This window comes from Miniopterus schreibersii (genome assembly GCF_964146895.1).
Source record: "Miniopterus schreibersii genome assembly, chromosome: X".
NCBI classification, from domain to species: domain Eukaryota; kingdom Metazoa; phylum Chordata; class Mammalia; order Chiroptera; family Miniopteridae; genus Miniopterus; species Miniopterus schreibersii.
Window position 1 is genome coordinate 56,687,553 of NC_138104.1, and position 14,734 is coordinate 56,702,286.

The 14,734-nt window shown below is 40.3% G+C and overlaps 1 protein-coding gene across 3 annotated transcripts in view; it reads left to right on the forward strand.

Annotated features, from left to right (window-relative positions):
• LOC308551343 (histone deacetylase 8) overlaps positions 1-14,734 on the forward strand; it is a 309,470-nt gene that overhangs the window by 278,307 nt on the left and 16,429 nt on the right. For 2 of the 3 annotated variants that reach the window (XM_081125815.1, XM_081125814.1), the window contains one exon: positions 3,409-3,968. The exons of the other annotated variant lie outside the window; for it this stretch is intronic. In XM_081125815.1, the coding sequence (XP_080981941.1) occupies positions 3,409-3,431 (23 nt within the window). In that variant the 3' untranslated portion in view covers positions 3,432-3,968. Of the gene's footprint in view, positions 1-3,408; positions 3,969-14,734 lie in introns of those variants that run through there. 3 annotated transcript variants of the gene reach the window in all.

The window sequence follows — 14,734 nt, forward strand, 5'->3', positions numbered from 1 at the left end:
GTAATAGAGTTAAGAAAAAGGGGAACTATTTCTTATACTCATGTCATGATGCAAAGTAGGAAAAAGAAAAAACAGATCAAGAGGGCTTCATATATCTTGCCCTCAATCTGCTTTACTCACATATAGTACATTATTGGCCTCTAGGCATTTGAGTTTATCCCCTCTGATCTATACACTGTGTCTCTCCAGGCCCCAGACATGCTGGCCTTTAGAATTTTCTCAGGCTGCCACCCACTGCTGGAAAAGCTAGATGTGAGGGGAAAACAATGGGTATTATTTAAGCTTGCATTTGTATTGTTAACCAAACTCAATATTGCTCATCATCAACTTTTGGTGGAAATTATTTCTGTTACTTTTCTTAATTGCCTCCAAATGTAACTGGAGAGTGAGACAGAGCAGCAGAAAATACAGCACCCACCTTTCCTTTCTGTAAACATGTGTTGCTAGAACACTTGGACATGGAATTTTGTTTATCCATGCATCTACTCATTCATCACTCTCTGGCTATACTCACAGATGGAAAGACCCTAGCTTCAGCACCAGGATCCCCTGTAGGTTTTCCTCAGCAGAGGCAACAACATAAGCAAAGGCCCACATGGAGATAGGAAAGTGTGGGTAAGGCACAGTTAAACTAAGGTGTTGGACTTCACTCATAGGTAGTTGGAAACTGCTAAAGTTTTGTGGAGGTTTTTGGAAGCAGGGGAGGCATGTGGTCACAGCTATGAAATTGGGTGGGGAACAGCTCCAGAGGTGGGAACACCAGTTAAGAGGCGGTTGCAGTAACCTCAGTGATGAGATATACAACTACTGTGTAGACAGTGGAACAGAAAGGAGAAGACAGATTTGAGAGACATCTTGAGGTTAGGCTGGGTGACTCCTAAGATGTGGAGGGGGCTTGAACTAAGAGATGAAGAATCAGCCAGAGATTTTGAGGTTAAGGGTTTAAAATACCAAAAGCATGACCCCCAAAATTTACTTTTGCTTTACAAGAGTTATGGGAATAAAAAGACAAGTTACATACTGAGATAAAATATTTGCAAATCATATATCAAACTACAGATTTGTATCTAGAATATATAAAGAACTCTCCAAACTCAACAGTAAAAAAAATCCAATTATCAAAAGGCTTAAAGAGATGGTACAAACAGCAAATCAGCACATGAAAAGATGTTCAACATCATTTGCCATTAGAAAAATGCAGACTGAGACCACAACAAGAGATCCCTACACACCTATCAGAATGCTCAAAATAAAAAGTAGTGACACTACCAAATGCTGACAGGACTGGTGAGAAAGTAGATCACTCATACTTTGCTGGTGGGAATGCAAAATGACAGCCACTCTGGAAAACAGTTTGGCAGTTTCTTATAAAACTAAACATGCAACAACCATATGACCCAGCAACTGCACTCTTGGCCATTTATCCCAGAGAAATGAAAACCGTGTTCACACAAAAACTTGTACATGAATGTTCATAGTAGCTTTATGTGTGACAGCCCAAAACTGGAAGCAACCCAGATGTCTTTCAATGGCTGAGTGGTTAAATTGTGCTATATCCATAGTATGGAATGCTACTATGCAATAAAAAGGAACAAACTTAATGCACACAACTTGGATGGATCTTAAGGGCAGTATGCTGAGTGAAAAAGCCAATCTCAAAAAGTTGTATACTGTATGATTCCATTTATATAACATTCTTGAAATAACAAAATTATGGAGCTGGTTTGGTGAGGGGGATACTGTAACAAGGTAGTACAAGGGAGATCTTTGTAGCGATGGAATATTCCGAATCTCTTTCTGGTGGAGGTGACATGTACATGTGATAAAATTGCATAGAACTATATACACTCATGCACACACACACACAAACGAGTACATGGAGAACTGGTAAAATTTGACTAAGGTCTGTTACTAGTGCCAATGTTAAATTTTTAGTTTTGATATTAAATAATAATTATGTAAGATTTTGCCACTTGGAGAAACTTTATGAAGGGTACCTCTTGGTACTTCTTTTTTGTAACTTCCTGTAGATCTATAATAATTTTAAAAATTAAAAAGTTAAGTATCCAAATAAAAAAGAATGAACTATTGACATACCAAAATGTTTTCATGAAACTTGAAGGCATCATGCTGCATGCAAGAAGCCAGTGTTAAGAGGTTACATACTGTTTGATTCTTTATATGACATTCTCCAAAGGACAGCACTTATAGGGATAAAGAATAGGTCAATGGTTGCCAGGTAGTAAGGATGGGGGAGGATAAACTGCAAAAGGATAGCACAGGGAATTTTGGAGGTTGCTGGAGCTGTTCTGTGTCATGAATCTATACATGTGTTAAAAATCATAGAACTAAACATACAAAAAAAGTCAATTGTACTGTATGTTCATTTAAAATTAAAACCAGATAGGTAATGAGTGCTAATTTGTTTTTTCTGTCCTTCCTTCCTTTCTTTCATTCATCCATTTATGCAGTCATTTATTGAGTACATACTTTGTGTGAGGCACTGTGTTAGATTTTGGAGATCAACCAAAAGGAAGACAGCCCAGGTCCCTACCCTTATGGGGCATTCTTCCTGTTTTAGAGGAGAAATGGTCTGTGGTGGTTGGAGCCCAGTGTTTCTGCTTGGGGAAATGGGGCAAGGAAAACAATGCAGAAGGACCAAATGACGGGGGGGGGGGGGGGGGGATGCAAGGTAGAAAAGGTCAACAGAGGTAAAAAGAGGACATCTGTAATACTTTCAACAATAAAGATAAATTTTAAAAAAGAAAGGTTTTCCTAAATAAAATAGAACACTTTGATTGGGAGAGGAAAAAAAGGACCAAGTGAGCAATCTTTCCAGTCCTATAGGATTTTAAGTGGTCACTTGTCCCTCAAAAACTGAGGTCTGAGGGCAGGGGAAAAGCCCCAAATTCATATTTCACAGATGTCCACAAGAGAAAATACTAGGAGGGCTGTTCCCTGCTAAGTGGGGCAGAAAGACTGGGAGTGGGAAAAGATTTGATGCAGTTAGTGAAGTGTAAATTCTGAATAGTGTTGCGTGTGTGTGTGTGTATCTTAAATCACTTGTTTAGCTCATGACTGTAGATTGGCAATTGGGCTGGGCTCAGCTAGGCAGTTCTTCTGCTGGTTTGTGCTGGGGAAACCCAGCACTGCAGTCTGTTGGCTGTCAAAGGCCTCACTCACATGTCTGATGGGTGACTGATGGTTGCTGGAGTAACTGGGCAGCATGTCTCTTGCCATCCAACAAGCTAGCCTGGGTTTGCTGGTTCATACATTGGAGTCTCTGGGTTCCCAAAAACAGCAAGAGAGCAAGTCCTAACATACAAGGGCTTTTTTTAAACAGCTTTATCGAGGTGTAACTGACATATGTTACCTGAATTTGAATTTTGTTTTCTCTCCTGTTTGCAGGGAATCTGAAGCATGTGGTCTAGTTGACAAAAAGAGATCAGGTTTCCAGAGCTGAAGAGCAGTGCCTATAATGAAGACAGCGTGTTTATGCGAGCAGTGTGTGGAATTTGTGACTGCAGGGGAAATTTGGAAGAAATTACTTCCTGAAAATTTCCAAGGGGCACCAAGTGGCAGCTGGCCTCCTGGGGTGAGGCAGGCAAGCACCCTAGAGGCTCAACTAGGCCTAGAGCAAGAGTGAGATTTCCAACATTTAAAGTGTTTATTTTTTAAAAAACACACAAAGGCCGTTTTTAATCTTTGAAAATTATTTTTAAGCAAGTTGGGGAGGGGGTATTTTTATTTTCTTAAAGGAGACATATCAGAAGCTGGAAGAAAGCATGAAAGTTTAGTAAGCAGTTTGTTGGGTAAGGGGGACCTGAGAGTTAGGGTTTGGGCCTCAGGACCATCCAGGTAGCGCCTTGGTGAAGGGGAATGATAGATTGGGAGGTAGGAAGAAATCCACCTCTGCTGTTTTTAGGATTATTGCTCTATTTTGTTTTTAATAAAATCTTTGAAAACCTACCTCTTTGCCCCATTGTCCTCATTATAAAGTATGGCTGACAGCGCACACAGCTCTAAACATTTCCTCTCCCTGAAATGTCGTGAATAACCCTGCTGTTTCCATGTTCTGCTCTGGTCCAGCCTAGGAAGCTGACTCTGAGTGCTGGACCCCACTAAGGAACTAGTGTGTCCCCACTAAGTCCTGGGGACAAAAGACCAAGCTCTGTCCTGCGCTAAGGCCCATCTAGGGCTCGCAGGAATACAGGCACTGCAACCATGGAGAGGGCCTTGCTGGCACCCAGTGAGGAGATACCCCTGCCTGGGGCACGACTCGGGGATGGGAAGGGCAGGTGGCATGTCAGATTGAAGAGGGGCATTTTGATGAATAGAGAGCATACTTCCCCATCAAATGTAGACAATCAGAACACTTGATGAAGATGGGTTACAGTTGTGATGCGTTGGTGTTACTATAAACTCAAGAAGAAGGCAAGATGGCAAAATTAGGATGTGGGTAATGAGAGAGAGAGAGAAACGTTGTGATGTTGTAACTTGGCTCTCCAAATATTTAATGAAACTCCAGCTACTTGGACTGGGATAGGAGAAAAGGGCACAGCCCTATCCTGGCCATCTAGAAACTCCCAGACAAGGTGAAGGAGGAGGAAAAGAACCAGATCCCAATATGTTTCATGCCCTGTTACCATCCTGAACCCAAAGCGGTGAGAGCACTGAGAGAACATCCCAGAGAGGTTAAAAGGGGATGATATTTAAGTCGGGCCTTGTAGGGTGAGTTGTATTTCTCCAGGCCTCTGACAGGGTGGCCAGGGGGAGGCATTCTACTGAAGACAGTGGGAAAAGCCTTGAATATGTCCTGGAATGGGAATAGCCAAGCTTTTATTAAAGAGCATCGGGGTTCCTGGTTGACTAGGAATACCAGTCACTTCAAATGCCCACTATTCTAATTATATACTCTCAGTTTAAGGGCAGTTTGACATACCAGAAAGAAGGGGGATTACAGAATAGAAGAGGGGGTATCACTGAATGGGACAGATGGAGGTGGGGGAAGGCCAAGAAAGGGAAAAGAGAACTCTGAATTCCCAGCCTGCAAGAAACCACCCAGCAAGGTTTGTCATCTCAGTGCTTTATAGGGGGCCCATCCCCAGAGTCATCACCCAAATTCCTATGAAGACCTCAGCCCTGAGGGGCATCCACCTGGTAAAGTGGTGAATAACTAGTGTTCCGTTTTCCTTTCAAGGGAATGGACCTGAGTAACAAGGAGCCCTTTCCCTCTGGGCAGCCAGTGCCACCTTCTCCTCACCACAGCTGGCACTGCAGAGATCCCCAGCTCTGGCTCCAGCGTTGGAGAGCAAGGCCTCCCAGAGACTGGACCATTCTTAGGAGAGGACACTACCTCATTGGCCTTTAGGACTCCTTGTCATTAGATTCTTATTGGAAAAAATATAAGCTAAAAAATCCCAGAGATAGAACTAAGAATAATTTAAAATTTTTAAAAATTAAAATAGAGCCCTGGCCAGTGTTGCTCAGTGGTAGTGTCAGCTTCCACACCGAAGAGTCACAGGTTTGATTCCCAGTCAAGGGTACGTACTTGGGTTGCAGATTTGTTCCCCAGCTCCAATCGATGTGTCTCTTTCACATTGATGTTTTTATTTCTCTCTCTCTCCCTTCCTCTTTCTCTCAAAATTAATGGAGCCAGACCAGTAAGGCTCAGAGGTTGAGCATTGGCCTACGATCCAGGAGACTGCAGTTCGATTCCTGGTCAGGGCACATGCTGGGATTGTTGGCTCGATCCCCAGTAGGGAGCATGCAGGAGGCAGCCGATCAATGACTCTCATCATTGATGTTTCTCTCTCTCTCTCCCCGCCCCACTCCCTTCCTCTCTCTGAAATCAATATATAGTCAAAAAAAAAAAAAGTTGCCCTGCTCAATTCTAAACTCATCAAATTGTACACTTGAAATATGTGCAGCTCTTGGTACATCAATTATACCTCACTAAAGCTGTAAAAAAAAAAACAAAAAAACAACAACAACAACAACAAACAAACAAAGAATTGCCCTAGCTGGTTTGGCTCAGTGGTTAGAGCGTCAGCCTGAGGACTGAAGGGTCTCGGTTTGATTCAGGTCAAGGATATGTACCTTGGTTGCAGATTTGATTCCCCGGCAACCAATAGATGTGTCTCACTCACATCAATGTTTCTCTCTCTGTCTCTCCCTCTCCCTTGCACTCTCTCTAAAAAAATTAATGGAACAAATATCCTCGGGTGAGGATTAACAACAACAACAACAAAAACCAACAAATGAAAAAGAATTTCTCTGCTAAGCGATATCATAAGTACCTAGGAGAAAAAAGACTGAAAGGAAAACAGCAAAGTACTGACTAAGGTGGGCTTCTGTGAGGGAAGAAGGTAAAAGGATGATTTCATTTTTGTTCTTTTTACTTTTCAATATTTTCCAAAATTTCTCTAGTAAAAATAGTCTAGTTTGATAATAGGAAAAATAAGTTTTTCCTATTATAAAGTTACAGATCAAGGTGAATTCAAGACACCCACTGAGGAAAAGAGTGTGTGCTCACACCCTGGGGCAGTTCTAACCACCCAGATGTTTCTGAGCTGGCAAGGAAAAGAAGTCAGGCTGGATGGTTCCTGATTTCCAATTCACTGGGCCAGAGAGTCTTTTTAGATAAGGAGGTTAGAGGGCAGAGCAACTTTGTACCCAGTGTTAGCCTGTCTTCCTTTCAGGAAACAGCTGTCTTTGTGCCAGCAAGGACCAACCACAATAACCATAATAATAATACAAAGCAAGCATTGGAATATGCCCCATTTTACAAATCGCTTTTATTTATACTAGGTCACTATCCACCCTGCTGGGTGAGTATTATCATCCCCACTTCATAGATTAGCAAACTAAGGCTGCACACTGTGAAGTAACTTGCCAAGTTTTAAGTAGCAGAGCCAGGAAGCAAACCCAGCTGGAACTTTGAGTTCCCTTACTTTTTCCACTGCCCCACACTAGTGCCACTAAAATATTTTTAAACTGTGACTTTGGAGTAAACAACTTTCTTATTACTTCCAAATTCCAAGCTGGACAAAGCCACACACTGCTCCCAGGACCTCACCACACGACAACATTAATTAGTTGTGTGCTTTTCAGCAAGTTATTCGACCTTTCTGGGTCTGTTTCCTTGCCCATAAAATGAGGCAAATAATTCTTGCACTTCATGGGCTATTGTGAATGCCTGATAAATTAGCACAGATGGAAGGACTTTGAAAAGAGTCTAAAGTAGTGTGTGCAGGAAGGGCTGCCATGAAAATGGGCCTGGAAAGGCCAACTTCTGAGGAAAGCCCAAAGCTCCCAGGAGACCCTTGGCCTCCACTATCTCCAAGGCCTGAATGGGGACCAGAGAGACAGAAAGAGAGGGTGAAGTTTAGGTTGTGTCTGCAACTCAAGGGTTAATAAAATAAAATTAAATACACACACACACACACACATATATATATATTTGCTTAAAACATCTTTGGAAAGAGACACAAGAAACTGGGACACCTCAGTTGCCTACAGGCAAGGGAACCAGGTGGCAGGTGGCAGGGGAGCAAGGAAGATTTGCACTATATTCCTTTTTGTACCTTTTGATTTTTGAACCATGCGATTGTATTACCTGGTCCAAAAAAGGTAAATAAATAATTTTTTAAAGCCAACAGGAAAATTCCAAGCCAGTTTCCCTTTGGGGAAGTTGACCTGCCTCTACTGCATTCACTGTGAGCTGTCACAGAGAAAACAGTATATTTCCAATTCTATACTTATAAGACTCTTTCAAGGCAGAAAAACTTCTTTAAAAGAAAATCAAACATTGTCATTCCACAAAAAAGGAAGAAGGAGAAAGAAGAGGAGGACAAGGAAGAGAAAGAGAAAGAAGGAAAGCAAACGGTCTTCTAGACCAAGCAGGTTTTGACATCTCTAAACCCCTACACAGAAATTTCCAGCAGCTCCTCCTCCCCTGCCTTTGCCAAGAACAAGTCCCCAAACTGACTAGCAGAACCTTGGCATGCATACAGTCTAGGCACTTCAGCCTCAGACTGCCTGAGTTTAAGTTTCCTCCCTGTCACTCACTAGCTATGTGATGTTGGCCAAGTAACCCACTCTCTCTGAGCCTTAGTCTCATCTATCAAATGGCGATAATACCTGTACTTACCTCATTGGGTAATTTCAAGGGGATCAAAGAGATAATGAAGAAAGGCACTATTAGATATCAGTATTAGACATTGTTCCTGCAGTAAATGTGAACCCAGTCCAGGCAGGGAATCCTTCTGAGATTCCCTGGCTTCAGGAACTAGAGAACTGGTATGCAAATTCATGTGACTGCATTTGTACATTCTTCTGGAGCAAGGAGCCAGAGCTATTATCAGATTCTCAACATTCAAAGGGGTTTTCATGATCCCCAAAAGGATGAGATATACAGATGTAGAGGTAAAGAGAGACATAAGTAGAGCCTGCTAAGACAGGGACCCTTCACTTTAGGGTTTCTGTACGTGTAAGTCCTTCTGCCTGGAATGCCCAGATCTTCCCCACACTGACTCCTTCTCATTCAGGTCTCAGCCCCAATGTCACTACCTCAGTAAAATACCCTGGCCACCCCATCTAAAAGTAGCTACCCTGCCCTCTCGATTCCAAATATCACTTATTTTTATACCGTTTATCATTATCTTATTCATGTTTTATTGATTTCTACACACACACACACACACACACACACACACACACAGTAGGAGTGTGGGAGTTTTGGCAGTTTGCTTGCAGTATTCCTCGTGCCTGGCGTGGTACTTAGCACCTGTAATTCTCAATACATACCTATAGAATGGTGGAACTATATGTACTAAGACAAAGCAATGCCTTATATCCTGGGTATTATGGGACACAGAGGAGGGACAGGCCATTTAGACTGGGGCAGTCAAGAAGGCTACAAGCAGGCAATCACACTCAAGCTGATTTTGGGCCAAGTGGAAGGGGCAGGCATTCCAAGCAAAAGTACATGAAATTTAGGAAAGTGACAAGCAGTTCAGTGTTGCTGGAACAGAATATTAGATAATATTCAAGCAAACCAACTGTAAAAAAGATATTTTTAACACAATAAGGGAAATTTGGACAAGGGCTAAGTGATGTTAAGAAATTATTGAAATAGGTGAAGGGATTTAAAAAACAACAAACAAAAACCTCATAGACACAGACAACAGCATAGTGGTTACCAGAGGGAAAGGGGGAGGGGGAGGTAGGAGAGGGTAAAAGGGGATTAAATGGTGATGTAAGGAGACTGGACCTTGGGCAGTGAACACACAATACAATATACAGAGGATGTATTATAGAACTGTGCACTTGAAATCTATATAATTTTATTAACCAATGTAACCCTAATAAATTCAATAAAAATATTTTTAGAAGAAATTATTGATAATTCCAAGTACTATAACTGCATGGTAGTTATATATTTAAGTCCTCATCACTTAGAGATACAAAGATAAGTATTTACAGGTAAAATAATATAATTGAAGTTTATTTTAAAGTACTCCAGAGAGGGAAATATGTATTTGTGTCGCAGCAGGTGGTGGGTGGAGGTAAATGAAACAAAATTTGAAAAATGTTCATCATTGTTGTTGGTTTGATGGACACATGAAGATTGAATATACTGTTCTCTCTGCCTTTGTGTGCTTTTAAATTTCCACAACAAAAAGTTGAGATATATATTCCTGAGTGGCAGGAAGTAAAATAACAGGGACCAGATCACAAAGGGCCTCCTGTGCCAATTGGTGGAGGCTGGGCTTGATCCTGCAGGTAAGGAACCCATCAGAGAGTTTTAAACCAAAGAGTAGTCTGATAAAATTTGCATATTAAAAAGATTGCTTGACAGACAATAGACAGCAAAAGAAAGCAAACAGAGAGAGAGAAAAGATGAAATTATATATATATAGATATAAATATATCTTTATTGATTTCAGAGAGAGGAAAGGAGAGGGAGAGAGAGATAGAAACATCAATGATGAGAGTCGTCATTGATCAGCAGCCTCCTGCACGCCCCCGACTGGGGATCGAGCCTCCAACCCCGGCATGTGCCCTGACCGGGAATCGAACCCCGATCGCCTGGATCCTAGGTCAACGCTTAACCGCTGAGCCACTCCCGGCCAGGCAAGATGAAATTATATTAAATGCACTGTTTTGAGAAACTTAGGGAATGGCTGCGAACAGGCAGATACTCGTTTCTGGAGAGATGGTGAACAAGACTTAGACTCTTAGTAAGAGTACTTAAGGATAAGTAAGTATATAAATCTATAAAATATCAGTGTTCACCTCTTGAAGTTATTATAATGCTGATCTGACAAAGACTAAGTATGTTGGAATTGTAGCTTTTGAAACATTACATAAAGATTCATTTTCATAGCATTAAAGCACCCAACTTTCAAACTAAATATAAGCTATATTCTAATCTTTTAAAGCCATTCAAATTACCTCATAAAACATGATTTTAAATAATTTGATATGTGTATTTACATTACAGTCAATATGAGGCTAAATGTATTGTTGCAATTATTATAATACATAATTAATTCATATATTTTTTAAAAAGATTGCTCGAGCTGCTAGAACAATAGAAATGAGCTTGCTGAGGCCCAGTTCCAAAGTGGCTGCCTATGAGAAGCTTCTGTTAATCTCAGAGGCCCAGGGCCTTCCTCCCTTAGCCCATAGTACCTTTCTTTTTACCACTTACTTGGAGAGAGAGAGACAGACACAGAGACAGAGAGAGAGGAGGAGAGAGAGATATTAATGGAAATACATTTTTAATATATGCAATACAGTATATATGCAATACAGATAATGATTCTCTCATAATCTCACACCTCAGTAATAACGACTATTAGTAGTTTGGTCTTTTCAGACAGTTTTTTCATTTATTCCATAAATATTTATTGACCACCTACTATGTACCATGCAGTGTGTCAGGCACTGGAATTACATCTATGGACAAAGGAGACAACAAATCCCTGTCTCCATGGAGCTGGCATTATACATGTATGACCATTTGACTTTTATATCAGTGCAATCATACTGTTCAGTAACCTGCTTCATCTCACTTTATTATATGCCATGGACAACTTTCCAAATAATTCCACAAAGGACTATTTTATTCATCTTTTTTTATGACATATTTCAGACATACCAAAAAGATGCCATATCTGATCCCTAAAAAAGTAGTCACATTATATAGATGTTCCCTAATGATAAATATTCAGATTTTCTCATTTTTCTTTACAAAGAGAAACACTGCACAACAACAACAAATATACTACAGTTACTAAACAAATTCAGTAAGGTTGCAGGGTACAAGGTTGACAAACAAAAATCAGTTGTGTTTCTATATCAATGAACAATCTGAAAAGGACATTGGGAAAACAATTCTATTTACAATAACATCTGAAAGAATAAAATACTTAGAAATAAACTTAACTAAGGAGGTGAAAGACTTGTATATTGAAAACTGCAAAATGTTGCTGAAAAAAACTAAAGAAGACAAAAATAAATGGAAAGACATTTGTGTTCATGGATTGGAAAACTTAATTTTGCTATGGTGTCAGTATTACTCAGATTGATCCATAGATTCAATGTAATCCCAATGACTTTTTTGCAGAAATAAAAAAAAAAAAATCATCCTGAAATTCATATGGAATTTCAAGGGACCTCAATAGCTAAACCTTGAAAAAGAACAAAGTTGAAGGTTTCACACCTCTTGATTTCAAAGCTTACTACAAAGCTACAGTAATCAAAATAGGATGTTACTGGCATAACTATAGACATATAAATCAATGGAATAGAACTGAGAGTCCAGAAATAAACCAATACATATGTGGCCTATTGATTTTGGACAATGGTGCCAAGTCCATTTAATGAGGAAAGAACAGTCTCTTCAACAAAGGGTATTGGAGCAATTGTATCGTATTTCCACATGCAAAAGAATGAAGTTGGACCCTTTCTTCACACCATGTAGAAAAATCAACTCAAAATTGATCATACACCTAATTGTAAGAACTAAAACCATAAAACTCTTAGAAGAAAACAGATAAGTCTTCTTGACCTTGAGGTTGGCAATGGATTCTCAGATATGACACCAAATGCAGAAGCAACAAAAAGAAAAATAGATAAATTGGACTTCATCAAAATTAAAAAACGTTTGTGGTGCAAAGAACATTATCAAGAAAGTGAGAAGAAAACCCACAGAATGGGTGAAAATATTTGCAAAGCATATATCTAAGAAAGATCTAATAGCGAGAATATATAAAAACTCAACAAGAAACACACAACCACTTTTAAAATGGACAAAGAACTTGATTAAACATTTCTCCAAACAAGATATAGAAATGGACAACAAGCACATGAAATGATGGTCAACACCATTAGTCATTAAGGAAATACAAATCAAAAGCACAATGAATTGCCAGTTTATTCCTATTTGGATGGTTATAATTTTAAAAACAAAACAAAAAATAACAAGAGTCTACAAGGAGATGTGGGGAAATTAGAACCCTCATACATAACTGGTGGGAATGTAAAATGGTGCGGCTATTGTGGAAACAGTTTAGCAGTTCCTTAAAAAGTTAATCATGGCCTGGCCAGGTGTGGCTCAGCGGTTGAGCATCGACCTAGGATTTAGGCAATCAGGGTTCGATTCCCGGTCAGGGCACATGCCCGGGTTGCAGGCTCTATCAATGACTCTCTCATCATTGACGTTTCCATCTCTCTCTCCCTCTCCTTTCTTCTCTCTGAAATCAATAAAGATATATTTAAAAAAAAAAAAAAGTTAATCATGGAATTACCATATAACCCACCATTTCCAGTCCTAGGTATATACCCCAAAAGAATTGAAAACAGATGTCCAAATACATGTATGTGAATGTTCATAACAGCACTATTCACAATGAGCAAAAGGTGGAAATGACTCAGATGTCCATTAATGGATGAATGGATAAGCAAATTATTGTTATTTGCATACAATGGAACATTACTGAGCCATAAAAAGTAATGAAGTTCTGATACCCTTCATGATTCTCGAAAAAATCACGCTAAGTGAAAGAAGCCAGACATGAGAAGTCACCTAGTGTATGATTCCATTCATATAAAATATCCAGAATAAACAAAACAATTAAGACAAGAAAGCAAATTGGTGGTTGCCAGGGCCTGGGCAGAGGGGCAAGTGGGGAGTAACTGTTTAAGGGGTACAGACTTTATTTTGAGGTAATAAAAATGTTTTGAAACTAGGTAGATAGAGGTGGTGGTTGCAGAACACTGTGAATGCACCAAATGCCACTAAATTATTGACTTTAAAATGATTAATTTTATGTTATGTGAATTTTGTCTCAAAAAAAATCATTGCAATAAAGATCCTCGTACTTACACCTTTACACATTTGTTGTATTGTTTCCTTAAGATAAATTTGTTGAAGTGTGACAGCTGGATCAAAGAGCATGTACATTAAAAACAAAGAAAACAGATGATGGATTTTGATCCCCAGAGTGTCGTACCTATCACAGTCCCACCAAGACTGGGTGACTCTGGCTGCTTCTACCGCTCCCTGGAACTTCATCTTTGCCCATCTAAGAGGTGAAAATAGCTCATTGTTGGTTTTGTTTGTTTGTTTGTTTGTTTTTAATATATCTTTATTGATTTCAGAGAGAGGAAAGGAGAGGGAGAAAGAGAAAGAGAAACATCAATGATGAGAGTCACTGATGGGCTGCATCCTGCATGCCCCTGACTGGGGATAGAGCCTGCAACCCAGGCATGTGCCCTGACCGGGAATCGAACCCCGATCGCCTGGATCCTAGGTTGACGCTCAACTGCTGAGCCACACCCAGCCGGGCAATAGATCATTGTTTGAATTTTTGTCTGTCTAATTTTACTAGTGAGGTTGGACATGTTTTTATATGCTTGATAGTATGTTATTATTTAACTATCTGAGATATTTGAAACCTTTCCCACTCTTCATGTCAGCACTCCTGACTGGCACAGAGTAGGACCTCAGTCAGTGTTGTGAGGAACTAAAGGAAAAGCAGCAACTGTAAGTTCCTCCTGCTTCCCTCAGGGCCCAGGCTAGCTGCAGACATTCCATGCAATTCTAATATATCTTCCCCCAAAGGTTGCCTAAGTGCCTTTTGAAACATGCTGTTGGGAAGCACACTGTGAGTTTCATGGAGGGCATGGGTTTTCACTAGTTGTAAATGGAGATCAAGGCAAAATAAAAATGGGAATGAGGGTTAAACTGAGGAGTGGGAATAATACATGTATATGTGAAAGGAGACAAGCAAAAGAGAAACCACTAAAATCACAGCTGTATACTGTGGAAGGTGGAGCAGGAGCAACTGCCATTTCTCAAGGCTTACTCCAGTTCTCTCTGGCTTGCTCCTCTGCCAGGCTGGTGGCACCACTCACTGCCCTGCAGTTTTCCTGCCAGACTGGGCTGCTTCCTTCAAAGGTACCTGTCAGCTCCATGGCATGATCCTGGGATTACCAGCCTAGAAGGTTGGAGGGAGGGAAAAACCACCATCCTTCCAATCCTACTCACTCTGCCCATGGGTTATTGGGCTCTCCTCTACCACACTCCATCTGGTTTTTACTCATATCTTTTTCTCCTTTGAGGAATATTCTGCAGAATCTGTTACACATTCCACTCCTAAGCCCATTTGTCTAATTTCTTCTCCATCTCACCTCTGACTCTCCTACAACTTCCCTCTCTCAT